A 17,745-nucleotide genomic window follows, 5' to 3' on the forward strand; every position below is an offset into this window, starting at 1 on the left:
CAACACAGTGTAACAGGGAACGGGGGGAACACAACCCAAACGTTCCGAAACGGCGTTCTGCACGAGTCCCGTTCTCGAAACGGAGATTGGAATGGAACGCCGTTCCGGAACGGTGTGTAACTGGAACGATGTTCCGGAATGGGAAGAGCAAGGCGGAACGGCGAAACGCGGGGCGGAACAGACAAAAGTAGGCATTTGGGGGCAAAAAAGTGGGCTTTTGGGGGCAGATTTGGGGTTGTTTGGGGAACATATTTGGTGCAGCTTGAGAGCAGGTTAGGGGGCAGATTTGAGGGCAGTTTTGGGGTTGGTTAGGAGTTTATTTGGGACTAAGCTGAAAGGAGGTAATTCAAGCCTTACTTTAGTGGACCGTTCCGGCCCCGTTCCCGTCCCGTTTCGGACCCTCCCATATCCGTTCCTCGTTCCCGTTCCGGGTAACTATGATTCAACATCAAAAGTACAGAAAGCATCCAAAGGAAGTTCAGCAGGTATGCCTCACCTTTACCAGAGGGGATGTCACGTGCGCACTGCAATTGTGTCACGTGGACAAGCTACTGCTACAGTCTAGTGTCAATCTTATTCTAGCTTAGGATCTAGCTTGGCACTTTGTGAGCCTCTAGCAGGACGTGCATGTCTGGACAGGTCGTAGTTGCATACCCTCTCTTGCTTAGTATAGTCATTCAGCATATAGGCATGTGAACCACCTCTTAGCATTACACTTAATAATAGGTGACTTTAGCCATTTTCCCAAATCGTGGGGCTTTCAAGATGACTGCTCGACCCATCCTATAGTTGCTATATATGCGGCCTATGGCAGTGCTTGGAAAGGGGAAGGCAAAAGAAGGGGCAAAAGCAGCACCGCAGGACCAAGTACTGAGCGTTTTTCAGTCCTTCTCCTCAGCGTTTTCCATCAGCCCCACAGCATTTTCCAGACTTCAGCCCACTAGCATTTTCCATCAACATGGTCAGCGTTTTCCATCAGCATGATCAATGTTTTTCATCAGCATGGTCAACTTTTTTAGCATCAGCGAAACAGCATTTCAGAAGTTTTTCCAAAGGAAAGCAAATGTGCTTTCTTTGAGACCGAAATTCATTACCTGGGTCACATTATATCCGCAGAGAAAACGCGGATAAATAATTTATGTTTTCTCAATAACTCAAACACTAGACATAAATGTTCTTAAGTGTTTTTTTTGAGATATATTGCAAACTAGTATATCATCTAGGAAAACTACTACGAATTTTCTTAAGTATGGACGTAAAATGATGTCCATGAGCGTCATAAATGTTGCTGGTGCATTGGTTAGCCCAAATGGCATAACCGAGAACTCAAAATGTTCAAAACGGGTCCTAAATGCTGTTGTCGCACTATCTTCTAGTCTAATCCTAACCTGATGATAAATAGATCACAGGTCTATTTTTCACGGCTTGGATGCTTATTCTAAATCGTTATATGGTTTAGAACCCTATAATCTACGCACATCCGCATAGATCCGTTCTTTACCAGAAGAATATGTGATGCCTACGGACTATAACTAAGTCTAATTAAGTCTTTGTTCAAGTATTTCGTTAACCGTTTTTCCACCTCATGTGCTTCGGAGTGGCTTAATTTATAAGCAGGTTTGCTTATAGGTTTTGAACTTGGCACAACATCGATGCCATGGTCTATTTTGCGGAATGGCGACAAGCCATCCAATAAATCACGAGGGAATACATCTTGAAACTCCTCTTATAAATTCATTAAAGCATCTATGTTCTTTTTCTAAAGTGTCTCTTTTGCCTTGGATTTTCTTGTTCTAGAATGGCATGTTTGCCAAACAAGGTTCTCAAACAGTGGATCTTGTCCAAGGCCATTTGTTTTGTGTGTGTTTCTACGTAAAGGTTACTTACAATTTCAACTGCGGAAACACTTTTATTACTTTCATTTAAAACAACAAAATATAAAAGAGGATAACAAGCAAATACCTTTGCTATCTGGCCTCTACGGGTCGCTTTGTGTAGCTCCATGGAAGAGGTGAGAGGAGTAGAGGGGACACTACGGTCACCCTGTAGGGTGACGACTCTATTACCATGCTCAAATTGTAGCGTGTTATGCAAATAACTCCTCACTAGATTAGGGACTAGGGTATACAACCACTCCTTGCCTAGGTACACGTTTGCTCTAGCCAAGTGCATGACTTGTAAGTCAAGCGACGCCTCGTAGTCGTGCACATCTAATGGAGCTCTTAAGACTACGATATTCCATACTGTTTTATCATAACCGTTGGCGAACCCAAGTGTGTATTCATGATCGCTCGCGGTCTCAGTCAACCATAAGTTCTTAATCAACGAGTAGTTTATGGCGAGCTGCATCTTGTATGAAAACTGTCACAAACGGGAGCGCATAACAATACATTCGGATAAATAGGATTTATCACTTATTACTGAAGCCAGAGGATATAGAGAGAAATAAATAGAGAGAGAGATAGAGAGTGAGAAGATCGACACAGTACTGGGGACCAGAAGATGGGGTGGTCTCCCCCCGTAATAGTATCTTTATTACTGAGGAGAAGTCTATACAAGCACTTGACCCGAACGTATTACCACGTTCGTTCTAGAATAAGACTTGATGGTTCTTGGAAGCCTCAACTTCCGATTCCTAGGGCAAAACTCTATTCCAAGGAACTTCCGTTCCTTATTCCAATTCCTCGAGAATCAAGGTTCTCGCCTCTGGATCTCATGAAACCGGCCTGTTCAATCCAAAAAGGGCGGTAGACTTTACTTTAAACCTTGATTTAGCTTTCACCCATTATTAGTCGTCTATTTTACCTGTACTTTCAAGACACAACAAAGGGGAGAGGGATACAGGCTGCTAGATTGCACCTGTATGAGTAGACGGACACCAGATTGGCCCCTAACTTAGGCGCCCCTTTCGGTATTTCTTTATTGTTAAAAAGAGGGAATAAACGTTGAGGTTCCCTACAAGCTGCCCCGCACAAACTCGGCTGAATTTCCACTGTTCCAGCCCGATTTCGGCAGCATAACTGTACTAGAACCCTTCACGGTCAGTATTCCCATGCATTGACCGACTTTCCCGACGCATACGGGCACTTTGCAAAACCTGACGAGAATCTGCAGCACGCTGAATTCTCTGTTTTCAGTCCTGAAAATGCGCCAGATCACCTGTACAGCGGTCCCCTTGCGTCCCCGAACCTCCTGGGGGTATTAGGGTCCGTATAGGGCCAAAACCCTAAACCTGCAAAAATACACAGCAGGCTGTAATTTACTGTCTCTGGCTCCATTTCGCGTGCCGGTCACATCCTTAGCAAGTCCTCGAGCTCCCGCACCTGTAGGGCTACTTGCCCTTTGAATCGGACGAGATTTCTGGCGTGAAACCTCTCCGAATTCACCTGTACCTGCGGGGGGATTAGCCGCTAGCTAATCCAGTACCTGTGCAAGAGGCTCTTGCCTCGGCAATCGTGCATGAACCCACACAACTGTACATTGGTCAAATGAAGAGCCCACTAGAGGGGCATAACATACTGCCAAAGGGGAGAGAGAGGGCAGTGCGTAGCGTGCAAGGCATCACTCCTGGCACCGCACTGTGCATAAGAGGGAAAGCAAGCACTCCATAGCTCTTAACCTGTGACAGAGACTTGCAAAATGAGCCTCCCAGCTATAAATCACGTTTTTGCCTTCTCTATAAGTAGTAAACTGGCCTCAGAGTGCCAAGTGTCACTCATTTGTGCATTTTCCCGCTTTAGACCCTCGGGTCTAAAAATATCTCACCTGCAGTCTCTGTTGACTTGGCCACAGAGTAACAAAATGATCCCCATGTCAAACTGCACGTAATGACGCGAAGACATTTTCAGGTCCCAAAATAGCAGTTCCCTAAATTTTAGGAGATGCTGCCATTGTATCTTTCTAGGTCATCCGACCCTCTTTGTACACTGCGGCCACATCCAGAACTGAAATGTAGCCTCTGTAGCAAAGGATTCCACTTTGGCTAGTCAATGACCCCACTTTGGCTAACCATAGTCTTTGTCCAACCTTAGTGCTCTCTTGCCCTCAGGCCTGGACTCCCTCTGGATAGTTCCACACTAGCTATGCAATGCAGGGCAGTTAGATTTCCCGAGGGGTGTTTCCAAAAAGTGAAAGTAAATAGATAATAAGAAAGAAATCAACAAAAAGGATAGATAGTAGTCACACGCTGGTGACATACCCCCCTCTTGAAATCTCAAACGTCCTCGTTTGCATCTATGTCGTAAATGCTTACTGTCAACACTGATGTATTCAACACCTGTCGACACATATACGACACATACATGCTCATTGTCAACCCTAGTGTATTCAACACCTCGTCGACTCATGTATTGCCTGCTTGTGAACCCTGTCCCAATGACATAGTGGTAGCTTCGCACTCTGCCATTGCTTTGAGTCACTAACTTTCCAATGACAAAATTGTAGCTGCACATTTTGCCACTGTCTTATAGTACACGTTGGATCCCGTAACACTTTCGAGCATACCCAAACCGACAGTTTAAGAATGCAGTTACACATGTACTCTTCAATAGAAGCAATCACTGTATCCTTGACAAACTGACAAGAAATACTCACTTCTATAGCACTAACCAAATTTTTGGACATTCCATAAGAGCAATTGCCAAACTGACAATCTGTACAGCTCTAACATTCATGTAACAAGTATTTCATTTGAGCTCACTTTAAATACCTTGTACATCATTTGTTTCAGAAGCTATTGTCACACTGACAATCCATGTAGCTTTGAAACTCAAGGGGTCAAGGTAGGTTGCAAATCGAAGGCTTCCAGGTAAAGTGATAACACAGTTGGTGACTCTGCATGTTCACCTTCTTCCATCCACTTGGCATCCATTGGTGGATAGTTTTTGAACTTTACCAAGTAACGCCTAGCAACCTTGCCTTTCACTTTCCTTTCTTTGTGTGCCAAAATCTGTTCAGGGACCAAGATCTCGTCAAGTTCCTCGACTTCCGGCTGATCTTCAGCTGGCATATCTTCTGGCACATCACCCACATAGGGTCTGAGAAGACTCACATGAAACGCATTGTGAATCTTCCAACTGTCAGGCAATTTCAGCCTATATGCAACATCACTGATTATGTCGCATACTTGAAAAGGCCCATAGTAACGCATGCTGAGCTTTGGAAACAGTCTTTCCTTGCCCTTCATCTTCTTTAACCGTGCCTTTTCAAAGCGTAAAAGCACCCAATCACCAAGTGAATATACCACTTCACGACGGTGACGATCAGCTGCTTTCTTTTGCTTTGCCTGAGTCCTTTCTAAGGCCACTTTGACCTTCTTGTACATTTCATCCATGTCCTGAACATACTTATCTGCTTCAAATATCTTGTCCTTTGTATGCAGTATGGGAGGAACTTTCTTGCCACCTTCAACTATCTCAAAGGGTGCCTTGCCAGTTGATGAATGCACTGTATTATTGTATGCATACTCCACCAATGGCAAATACTGCTCCCACTTTCCTTTATGCTCTAACACATAGCACTTCAGCAGATCTAGGACAGTAGAATTTGCCTCTTCTGACTGCCCATCTGTTTGAGGATGAAATGACGAAGAGAATTTGAGCGTGGTGCCCATATTCTCAAACAAGCCTCTCCAGAACAAACTTGTCATGTGTGGATCACGGTCGCTAACAATCGACTGTGGCATGCCATGATACTTGAAAATATTGCTCATAAACAAGCGTGCCATCTGATCTGGCTTTATCTTCTTCCTGACAGGAATAAAATGAGCCTGTTTGCTGAATCTGCAAATAATGGTCCAAATACCATCGTTTCTTGTCTGCGTTCTCGGAAGATCAAAGATAAAATCCATAGCAATACTTTCCCATGGTTTATCTGGAATAGGTAGTGGTTGCAATAACCCTGGTGCCTTTTGCCTGTCAAACTTGACCTTTTGGCATATTAGGCATTCTCGCACAAAGGCATCCACATCTCTTCTCAATGTAGGCCAATAGAAGAATGTCTCAACCGCTTTAACTGTAGCATCGATACCACGATGCCTTGCATACGGTGGGACATGACTCTCTTCCATAACTTTGCGTCGCAATGGCTTTGTGACACAATCTGCCATGCATCATCATGAACCCATCTTTGAGAAGATAGTGTTCATGACGTTGTCCATCCATTAGTTGCTCGAAGACCCTTGCAAAATCTTCATCATTTGCATACTGTTCTCTCATATCATCAAGTTCATGATGATAAGGAATCGACACAGCTGAAATTTGTGGCTTCCTTGACAAGGCATCAGCCACAACGTTCTTCTTGCCTTCCACATGCACAATCTGAAAATGGAACATGGACAAGATATTTGCCCATCGCATATGCTTCTCAGATAACTTTGTTTGTGTCAAGAAGTATCGCAAGGTCTGATGGTCCGTTTGGACAACGAAATCTGCACCTAGCAGGTAGTATTTCCAACTTAAGAGCGCATGAATCACAGCCAGTAACTCTTTCTCATAGACCTGCATGGTCATCTCTGGCCCTTGCAAAATTCTGCTCTCATAGGCTACTACCCTGCCATCTTGCATTAGCGCTGCACCAATGTTACTACCGCAGGCATCACACTGGAACAAATGACTTCCTAAGATCTGGCAACACAATGACTGGATCTGAAGTCATCTTTTCCTTTAAGAGATTAAAAGCTGAAATCTCTTTTTGTGTCCATCTAAAGATGACTGCCTTCTTTTGAAGAGCATGTAAAGGTGAAGCAATCTCAGCGAAATTTCGGATAAACCGTCTGTAATAGGAGCATAGTCCCAAAAAGCTTCGGACATCATGCACCGTCTTCAAATTTGGCCATGACTTGATCGCTTCAACTTTTGCAGGATCCATTCTGACACCATCTTTTGAGACAATGTGTCCCAGAAAGTAAATCTCTTCCAGAAAAAACTCACTTTTCTTTGCATTGATGAGCAACCTATGACTGCGTAGCTCTTTGAACACAATGGCCAAGTGATGCCTATGCTCCTCTTCATTCTTTGAGTAGACTATCATGTCATCAAAGAATGTACCAACAAACTGCTGGTGTGGACGGAAAATTCTGTCCATCATCCTATTGAACGTAGCAGGAGCATTTGTGAGACCAAAGGGCATCACTAAAAATTCGTAAAGGCCAAACGTCGTTCTAAAAGCAGTCTTGTGCACATCCTCTGATCTAATGCGGATCTGATGGTACCCACTCTTTAGATCTATCCTGCTAAACATAGCTGCTCCTTCTAATTTGTCCATAATATCATCAATTCTAGGTATAGGGAACCTATTCTTGATGGTATTCTTGTTCAGTGCACGGTAGTCGATGCACATTCGCCATGAGCCATCCTTTTTCTGCACCAACAACACTGGAGAATAGAATGGAGATGAACTGGGCTGAATCAGCCCCTTTTCTAACAGCTCCTGTACTTGGCCCATTATCTCTTTCTGCTGAGCCGCACTAACCCTGTATGGAGGCTTATTTGGTGGGCTACTGCCTGGCACCAAATCTATCGCATGGTCCTCGGGTCTCTCTGGCGGTAATTGAGACGGTAATGAATCGGAAAAACAGTCACTATACTGTTGTAAAAACATTGACCTTTCTTTATCTAGCACAGATAAATTTGATTCATCACAATCTGACACTTCACGTGCAACAACCAAGTACGCAGAAAGATGCTTTTTCATTACAAAAGTAATAGCAGAAGCTGATACAGTAGGAATAGACTCCCCTTTAAGCTTTACATCCAGAATGTGAGTCTTTCCCCTGCTCTGTACAGTGATCTTTTTGTTGTAGGCATCTATGATTCCCTGTACACGAAACAACCAAGGAATACCTAACAACACATCACATCCGTCCAGTGGCATGATGTAAAATTCTTCAGCATCTACATAGGACTGGATATGTAGACGCAACTTTCCAATGATGGGTGTCACAGCCTCTGTATGGCCAGGACATGCCAAACCTGCCTCTGCTGTATACCCCATCTCTTCAGGTCTGATTCCCAACTTTGAAGCCAATTCTGGGGAAATGAAGTTGGCTTTGGCACCTGGATCAAAGAAGATAAGCACTGTTTGATCCCTGACCTTTCCCCATGCTCTGCAAAGCTCACTTGCATCTGAATTTGGCTTATCGCCCACCATATCTGGCACTAGACCAGCCATGGGCTTCTTTCCTTTCCTGTCCTCCTTGTCTTCAGAATCAGCTGGCCTTTTCTTTGTAGGACAATTGTAAGCAATGTGGCCAGGCTGCTCACATATAAAGCATTTGTTCTCTGTCCTCAGGACCTTCTTTTGCTCTTCTGACTTGCGAGGAAAACGTCTTTTCCATTTCTTCGCTGGTCCCTTTTCTGATTCAGCCGTAGCTTTATCTTTCCTTGCGTTGGCTAACTCCTGAGTCTCTTTAGGAGCCTCATTGGGAACGTGCTTCTTGGCTGAATTTTTCTTGCCTGATCCTACCTTGACGCCAGTGTTAAATTCACAATCTTCTCCCTTGAGCAAACCATTGCCAGTGTTTGCTACCTCGATGAGCTGCGTCAAAGTAGTGACTTTTGTCTTCGTGCAGTACTTTCTCAATCCTTTGGGTAGGCCACAACAGTATTTTTCAATCTGTTCTGTCAATGGCACAAACCTATAGGAAGTTACTGGAAGTAGAGCTTTCCAAAACTTCCGATTGTAATCATCCAGATTTCTGCAAGTGGCAGCATTTAGCTGGTGCCATTCTGTCATGACATCTGCTTCGAAATCATCAGATAACCATGCTGCTGCAAAAATCTGCTTGAAGTAAATCCATGTGGACGGAGCTTGCCCTTGAAGCAATAAAGTTGTCCACCATTGTCCCGCATTCCCTATCAAGAAAGTGGCTGCCTTGCGGACCTTTGAAGCCTCTGTAAAGTTTCCCCCTGCATAGGCCTTGTCAAACTGCTGGAGGAATGAGAGAGCCTTCTTCCTGTCATCAAACCCTGTAAAGGTCGTGAATGACACACCTTTGCCACCTTCTTTGTACGGAGTTGGCCTCTCCAGCGGCGTTAAATTGTCATATGGAAGTGACTGAAACATGGGAACACTATTAGGGTTCATTTGTGTTCCTTGGCCGCTATTAACTTGACCTGGAAACGCCATATTTGGCTGCTGATTTGTAATTCCAGCCATACCAAAATTTGCTTGTGGCATCCCAAATTGGCCCTGAGTGCTCTGAAACCCTGGTTGCATACCCATGACACTGTACATGGGGTTAGGCATCATCGTTTGAGCACCCCCAAACACTGTTCCTGGCGTGTAAAACTGATTTCCAGGTGCATGACCAGCCATGCTCTGGAATACCGATCCACCTCCAAAATAGCCAGGGTGTACTGAAGGTGGTGGGAAGACCTGTTGCATAGCCTGTAAGTTGCTTCCCTGCCCATTAGAACCAGCTATAGGCTGCTGAAAGGTGGCGGGCTGAACTGGTACAGCTTGAAATACTGGCATCTCAGCCACCTGTTCTTGCACCTTAGGCATAGGTTGTGGAGACTGCATGTTCTCCGTCAAGTGTACAGGTGTTTCCATTGACTGTGCGGTATGAGACACCTGTGCTCGAGCCTTAACAGGCTTTTGAATATGATCCAGTGACCCAACTTGCTGAGACGGAACAGGAGGTTGCAGAAAGGCTAAAAACCTCGGGTTCTGCATTACTTGTGTGAACATAGCCACAGCAGTAGCCAACTGGGTCCTGAATATATCATCATCAGTCTGTGGTGGTCTTGAGGACTCACCCACTTCATGTGTCTGTTGACCCTGTGAAGAGGAAACCTCTTCAGTCACATCATCTGGTCTATCAGCCATAATTGCAATTCCCTGTGTCTGGTCTATGATCCCCTGTGTCTTCAAGCCCAAAACTGACCAAGGCTCACTTCTATGGGAAAAAGTGATTTAGTCCCGTCGATGGAACCATGAAACCGGCCTGTTCAATCCAAAAAGGGCGGTAGACTTTACTTTAAACCTTGATTTAGCTTTCACCCATTATTAGTCGTCTATTTTACCTGTACTTTCAAGACACAACAAAGGGGAGAGGGATACAGGCTGCTAGATTGCACCTGTATGAGTAGACGGACACCAGATTGGCCCCTAACTTAGGCGCCCCTTTCGGTATTTCTTTATTGTTAAAAAGAGGGAATAAACGCTGAGGTTCCCTACAAGCTGCCCCGCACAAACTCGGCTGAATTTCCACTGTTCCAGCCCGATTTCGGCAGCATAACTGTACTAGAACCCTTCACGGTCAGTATTCCCACGCATTGACCGACTTTCCCGACGCATACGGGCACTTTGCAAAACCTGACGAGAATCTGCAGCACGCTGAATTCTCTGTTTTCAGTCCTGAAAATGCGCCAGATCACCTGTACAGCGGTCCCCTTGCGTCCCCGAACCTCCTGGGGGTATTAGGGTCCGTATAGGGCCAAAACCCTAAACCTGCAAAAATACACAGCAGGCTGTAATTTACTGTCTCTGGCTCCATTTCGCGTGCCGGTCGCATCCTTAGCAAGTCCTCGAGCTCCCGCACCTGTAGGGCTACTTGCTCTTTGAATCGGACGAGATTTCTGGCGTGAAACCTCTCCGAATTCACCTGTACCTGCGGGGGGATTAGCCGCTAGCTAATCCAGTACCTGTGCAAGAGGCTCTTGCCTCGGCAATCGCGCATGAACCCACACAACTGTACATTGGTCAAATGAAGAGCCCACTAGAGGGGCATAACATACTGCCAAAGGGGAGAGAGAGGGCAGTGCGTAGCGTGCAGGGCATCACTCCTGGCACCGCACTGTGCATAAGAGGGAAAGCAAGCACTCCATAGCTCTTAACCTGTGACAGAGACTTGCAAAATGAGCCTCCCAGCTATAAATCACGTTTTTGCCTTCTCTATAAGTAGTAAACTGGCCTCAGAGTGCCAAGTGTCACTCATTTGTGCATTTTCCCGCTTTAGACCCTCGGGTCTAAAAATATCTCACCTGCAGCCTCTGTTGACTTGGCCATAGAGTAACAAAATGATCCCCATGTCAAACTGCACGTAATGACGCGAAGACATTTTCAGGTCCCAAAATAGCACTTCCCTAAATTTTAGGAGATGCTGCCATTGTATCTTTCTAGGTCATCCGACCCTCTTTGTACACTGCGGCCACATCCAGAACTGAAATGTAGCCTCTGTAGCAAAGGATTCCACTTTGGCTAGTCAATGACCCCACTTTGGCTAACCATAGTCTTTGTCCAACCTTAGTGCTCTCTTGCCCTCAGGCCTGGACTCCCTCTTGACAGTTCCACACTAGCTATGCAATGCAGGGCAGTTAGATTTCCCGAGGGGTGTTTCCAAAAAGTGAAAGTAAATAGATAATAAGAAAGAAATCAACAAAAAGGATAGATAGTAGTCACACGCTGGTGACATCTCACCTTCCAGACTCAGGGCATGGCATCCTTGCAACTCTTTTCCAACTCTCTTTCCAGAGTCCTCTTCCCGCAGAACAACTCTGCTTTCCCGGACACGAAGTCCTTACTTGGGAATCCCAACTTCCGGATCACAACTTGAGAGACTACCTCTCTCCGATCCGTGGATCTACTTCCCAAACTCGGGTACAAAACCCTTGGGCTGATCCGGCTCGAGTTCCTCAGAGCGCTCTTCTCCTGCAGAGGCTCATGCCTTCCTCTGCTCCTACTCCCTCACGAAGAGGAAGTACACCTGCAATCAAATACTCAAAGATCAGAACATGAAAATCGTTACCTTCAAAGTCTCGACGCTCGAAACGCAACTCCGTTCTCGAAAAGCAATTCCCCAGAAGACATCTCTCCATAGAAAATCCTCTCTTCCAATCCTACACACAAAAGAGGTGTGTTCTCGGGTTCCTTCTCGTAAATCAGCCCTGTCTACGACGTTTATGGGCTGAAAACAGAGAAAAACAGCAACTTGTCGCGATGGAAACACGCTTCATAGGCATTTCTTCGCGAGGGAACTCGCGCACTGGGTCTTGGCGACATCTGGTAACACTTGGGGCAGCCATGGGCATCACCGGCAACGTCTTCGTTACGGCTGAAATTTGCAGTAGCATCTCCTCCTTGCAAAGATTGGTCCTCCTCTCTGAGTGAGGGCATGTGATGCTTTTATAGCTCCTAGCCACGGGCACGAATAGCTGCTCGCGTAGAGATCGCGGCCGTTTTTTTTTGTTTTTGTTTTTGTTTTTGTTTTTTTTTTCTGTTCTGCCAGAAAAAGAGAGAGAAAACATTGGCTGATCTGTTGCCTTATTTATCAGATGGCTGCCCACTTATTAAGTGGACGGCCGGCGTATTTGAAAAATAGTATGAACCTGCCCAAAAACTCAATAAAACCTTATAAGTTAAAAACAATGCTTTCACAGCACTTCCCAGGCGTCCCTGGATGCAATCACATGCACAGTTGCAATGCAGACATAGACTTCCTCGCGGGAAAGCATCTGCTTTCTCGAAAAGCAATCCCGCTTTCTCAAAAAGCATCTGTTTTTCCTCAAAGTTTCCTCTGAACCCATCTTCATTCAAGTGCTTGCTTTTTCCTTGTGCACAATTCTAACACAGTTCGGAATTTCCTCCCGACTATGGATATTCCCTTTCCGATGCACCCGTCACCCACCTTGTGACGCATAAGGAATACCCATCACCTAGTCCTTTCCTACCGAACTTACGGTACAATCTCCTTCACGATGCTCTATGTCACCCATCCTATGACGCATCAGAGATGTCCGTTCCCGGATGGTCGGATACTTCTTCCCGATGCTCCCTATCACCCATCCGATGTGACGCATCAGAAGTACCCGTTCTTGGTGGCCTTACAGATATTCCCTTTCACAGTGCTCCTGCCATTACTGTGAATGACGCACTAGGAATATTTTGTACTCGGATGTCTCCAGTGAGAAAAACCCTCTTACTTAAAATTCCAATAATTCATTTAGAATTATTTTTCCTTGGTGTTCCAAGCGAGAAAACCCTCTCACTTATAAATCCAATAATTCATATAGAATTATTTTTCTGTCAGATAAAGCCAATTTGGCAACATAAACCATGACTCTACGGTCATTTATGGTACCATACATGTGTACCATGTCATGAGGACCTACGTTAGGCTGCCACATAGTTGGTTCATTGAACAAGCATGACGCTCATCACAGTGGCACACCGTTACCTCCCTGAACTCTCCAAAATTGAGAGGAAGCCTTTGCACGGTGTGAACTGCTTAGACGATTTACCATCTCTCTTATTCAAGGGTTCCTCATCGTCTTCCTCGATGATGTCGGTATTCATAAAATTTGGCTCATCGTTCAAAAGTGGGTCATGAGAATGGGCTGCCTCTACGGGCACGCTGGGTCTAATGGCAAGAACTACTTACGTAAAGGGCGTTGGCGGGTCACATGAGGTGACCGGCGAACGCGCTCCAGAGCGGGAAAGCACTTGGTGTCTACGGCCAGATAGCTCAATCGAGATTAAGCATGTAACCGATGATAGCAAGCCCGAAAAACGGTGTCGCAATCAGTTATGAGTCGTAGCCGAACTTGGCGTAGAAAATCCTTCCTCGAATTTCTTTGAAAATATCATTGCCTGTGCGTATGAGCACGCCTTAGTGAGCTTAACTTTTGAAGTATTGAACCACTCATTCTCTATAAAAACCTTGGACCTTGTATTAACCTCTACCCTTTGTAATGAGAGAGAGAGAGAGAGAGAGAGAGAGAGAGAGAGAGAGAGAGAGAGGGCTTTGTGAAAAGCTTTGAACTTCTTACGAGATAGAGCCTTTGTGAAAAGATCTTGAGGTTGTGTGGGATAGGCACATAATCAACAATTATTTTAAGTTTCTAAGATGTCTTATACTTTTTTGCTTAAAGTTGAGTACTTGTTTTAAGCCAAGTAAGTTGCGTCAACTTATTTTACACATGCCTTTTCTAAAAACATTTTTAAGCTAATAATGTTTTGTTTTATCTAGTTTTGTTTCGTAGCAAACTAAGTGATTTAGTTTGTTTGCTTGTTTGTTTGTTTGTTTGTTTGTTTTTGTTTTTCTTTTCTTTTCTTGTGTCCCCCCCTTTTATAGTTTTATGAGTGCTTTATTCCCTCTTATAATTCGTGAGTTTAGACTATTCTGAACTTATGAAGGTATAATTATTTTTCTTGCAAAGCTTCAGAGAGTAGCCAATTTTGGGCTTATAAGCCAAAGTACTTCATGTTCACCCACGTGCATATTTTACCCCCCGACAATTGGCCACAACCCAAAAAAACTTCAGCCTCTATGGATTGATCTGTGCATCAAGGTCGAAAAGTGGGCAATTTAGTTATAAATCCCGACAAATACCCTAGATTTTGGCATAAATCTCGTACTGAGCTAGGTCTAGCAACACATATCTATGTTCTAGCTCTAGTTTCCCTTTTACCTTCCCATATTATATGATCAACTTAGCATGAGAAAATCATTTGGGTAAAGCTAGATATTAGATTTTATGACATTACCTCTCCCTTGACATCATAGTCGTCCTTGACTATGAGGTAGAGAAGATAAAAGTCTTAGTCATTAGTCTATGTTTCTTAGCTGATAAAGGATCTCTTTTTACCCTACAACATCATTCTAGAATGGATGACTAGTTCATTTGGTGCTTGGGAGACTCGGATGCTGCAAGCATGTTTGCTCTTTAGTCCCTATCATAGTTCCAAAGTAGAGTGACAAATTCTACTTGGTGTTTGAGAGATGTTGTCATCACAAACATGATTCTAAGCATGCATACTACTTAAATTTGTGTACAATCAAAAGAGAAGTAGTCTTATAAGACAAAAACATTGTTCATTTATAAAGCTGTTAGCAACAAGCTAACCCGTGTAACATTTTTCGGGAGCTTTTATTGTAAAAACACTTATTCTTTTGGTACAACTTGTGAATTGTACGGTTATACGGTATGGTATGAATCCGTACATATGTACGGATCCAACTTTAGTTTGCTGATTAACTACGGAGCGAGATAAAAACATTGGAGTTCTAACTAGAAATGAACTCTATACCTACTTCTGGGCATTGATGAGCCGGTTCCAAATTTGTTTAATGTTACTGTGTGATGCATGATCTCAAAATTTATGTTTTGTATTCTTGCTTTAGGATCTAAGAAAGGGCCAGTTGTCTTATGTCTTCGTTATTGTAAAGAGATTGATATTTAGGGATTCAAGGCTTAGCAGTTTTGTCTTGTGTCCTTGGTGGTATCGACTGAAGTTTTGTAAAAGTTCAAATAAGCTCTTTTGTTTTTCCATATCTTTGTTCAATAAAATTTTTGCTGTTAAACAAAAAAAAAGGTTTAGTTCAAAGCAGAAGCGTCCTTGGTGGTAAAGCGTCCTTGGCAGAAACATTTTTAAGCAGAAGCGTCCATGAAGTTTCTAAACGTGTTGTATGAACTGAGTTTCAAAAGTTTCGAACCGATTCCAACTAGTTTATGAAATGCCACAATAGAAGTTTCATCAAAATCTTTGAGTGTGAAGCTATAAACATGTATGCTGGAGCTTACATTCATAACACATTTACACACAAACCAACGTTACAAGACCAAGAGATTAAAAACTTACCTTGAAGTTGTAAACTTCAGTCGAAGTAACATATGGACAAGACCATGTGACTTAAAACGCTAGTAGAAAGCATTCGTCTTTGAAATGTTCAAGAGAAGTTTTGAAATGTTTCTCGAGTTTCTTTGATTGAAGAAACGAGTTTCTTGGCAAGTATGGGTTGTATTGACTGAAGTTGAAAAGTTAGATGAACTTAATTCAAATGAGCTCTTTTGTTTTTCCATGTGTTTTGTAGGGTCATTGGTGGTATCAATTGAAGTCCCTGTAAAAGATAGATGAAATTAATTCAAATAAACTCTTTTGTTTCTTTGGTGTGTGCTTTGAGCAAGTGTTTATCCTTTTTTGACCTTATTGTCCTTAAGTTAAGATTTTTCTGACCTTATGAAGGTTCATAATGCTTTTAAGGGAAAGTATACCCCTGTATTCAAGACCGCATAAGAGCATGTACGCACAAATGTGGATGTGTTTGTGGGTGTACTTATTGTTGGTGATGTGCAGGACTACATGTGGTGGTTCTCATGTTTACTGGCTACCTTGTCGGATATTTTCTGTTTCGGTCTCAGTTTGGAGGAAGCTCAGTTCTGGTAAGATATGAGTAGTCTGGTTGCGAAGTGTGACTATTTCGGTCAACTCATTTTATGATTTTTTGTTTCCATTGTAGCATGCGGCAGGTGGCATTTCAGGCATGGTAGTTGCAATGCTTATAGAAACTGTGCTCTTTATTATTAGAGCGACCAGTATTGATGGTGTAAAACCCAAGGTGAAGAAAGCCCCTTCTCGGAGTATACCAAAGAAGGATTAGTGTGTGATGTGGATGGTCTTAAGGAAAAGAAAGCCCCAAGTCAGATGAAAGCAAAGAAGGATAAGTCAGTAATTTTTTTGGAGGTGACTATTCTTCACCTTGTACTTCTTGTTCTTTATTTGAAAAATGAGAGCAATGGTCATTCTTCATGTCAAATGGAAGGAACGAAAGGGTAGTCATGAAGTGTGCAAGTGACATGCATATAGGAAAGGATAATTATCTTGATTGGTTGCAACAAATACATAACAGGAGCCAAACAAATACAGAACGGTCCATAAAAAATGTTCACATATACAACAAACTTGTGCTTTAGGAAGAGTTTCCCCCCCCTTTGGGTCTTGTTAGCCTCCTTTGTGTTGTATTTAAAAATGTTCGCCTATCAATGATTTTTCACATTGAAGCTGTTGCTTCTTAATTCATCGAAATGGAGACATCGCCGTTGACTGCCACTTCTCTTTCATGAATGGCACAAGCTCGCTATAATTCTGATTCGAGGTGCAAGTAGGGTATGTGATGCTTCTAGGCAGAATGTGACACAAAATTTTCTTGAAATGGTAGTCCATTAGAATCTTGCATGAGAGGAGGTTAAATAGGTTATCTTGTGGACGTTAAGTTCCCATCTCCTTCCTGCAATTCGTGGTCTCTATAGCTACTTGACTTGTAGGCTTCTAGATAGTTTTGTGACTTGCATTTGGAAAATGAGCTCTACTCTTTTCATCTTGGACTTGGGAATACAAGTACCAAGTCAAAGCATCTAAATCTTTGGTTTTGATATCATTAAAACCCTACTTAGGGACGCTAGCGACAGTAATGATTTTGTGGCCCTCTGAAGGCATCAATCACATTTGGCAACTCTAGGCTTTGTGAGGAAGCATAGCAGGGCTTGATGCTTTGTGGTGAATAACTTTGTGCCGGTAATGCGCTTTGATTGTCCCAATTCGTGGTCTCTATAGCTACTTGACTTGTAGCCTTCTAGATAGTTTTGTGACTTGCATTTGGAAAATGAGCTCTACTCTTTTCATCTTGGACTTGGGAATACAAGTGCCAAGTCAAAGCATCTAAATCTTTGGTTTTGATATCATTAACACCCTACTTAGGGACGCTAGCGATAGTATTGATTTTGTGGCCCTCTGAAGGCATCAATCACATTTGACAACTCTAGGCTTTGTGAGGAAGTGTAACAGGGCTTGATGCTTTTAATGTGGTGAAAAACTTTGTGTTGGCATTCCACCTTTCTTATTGAGGGTCTAAGAATGATTGATCGTATACCACCATCTATTTCATTGGTTTGATGCTACATGACATTGTGCTTTTTACTCCCACCTTTCATAGCAACAACTAAGGTTTTCCTTAAGGTGTAGAGA

The 17,745-nt window shown here is 43.4% G+C and overlaps 1 protein-coding gene across 1 annotated transcript in view; it reads left to right on the forward strand.

The window, feature by feature from the left end:
* The window catches only part of LOC147421674 (ER-based factor for assembly of V-ATPase), a 60,077-nt gene extending 43,247 nt beyond the window's left edge, over positions 1-16,830 (forward strand). Inside the window, exons 3-4 of the mRNA XM_086503612.1 lie at positions 16,078-16,163; positions 16,241-16,830. Coding sequence (XP_086359738.1) covers positions 16,078-16,163; positions 16,241-16,381 — 227 coding nt within the window. The 3' untranslated portion in view covers positions 16,382-16,830. The remainder of the gene's footprint in view (positions 1-16,077; positions 16,164-16,240) is intronic.
* The last annotated feature ends 915 nt before the right edge of the window (positions 16,831-17,745 follow it).

Source organism: Adiantum capillus-veneris, chromosome 27 (assembly GCF_014529385.1).
Source record: "Adiantum capillus-veneris isolate H3 chromosome 27, ASM1452938v2, whole genome shotgun sequence".
NCBI classification, from domain to species: Eukaryota; Viridiplantae; Streptophyta; class Polypodiopsida; order Polypodiales; family Pteridaceae; genus Adiantum; species Adiantum capillus-veneris.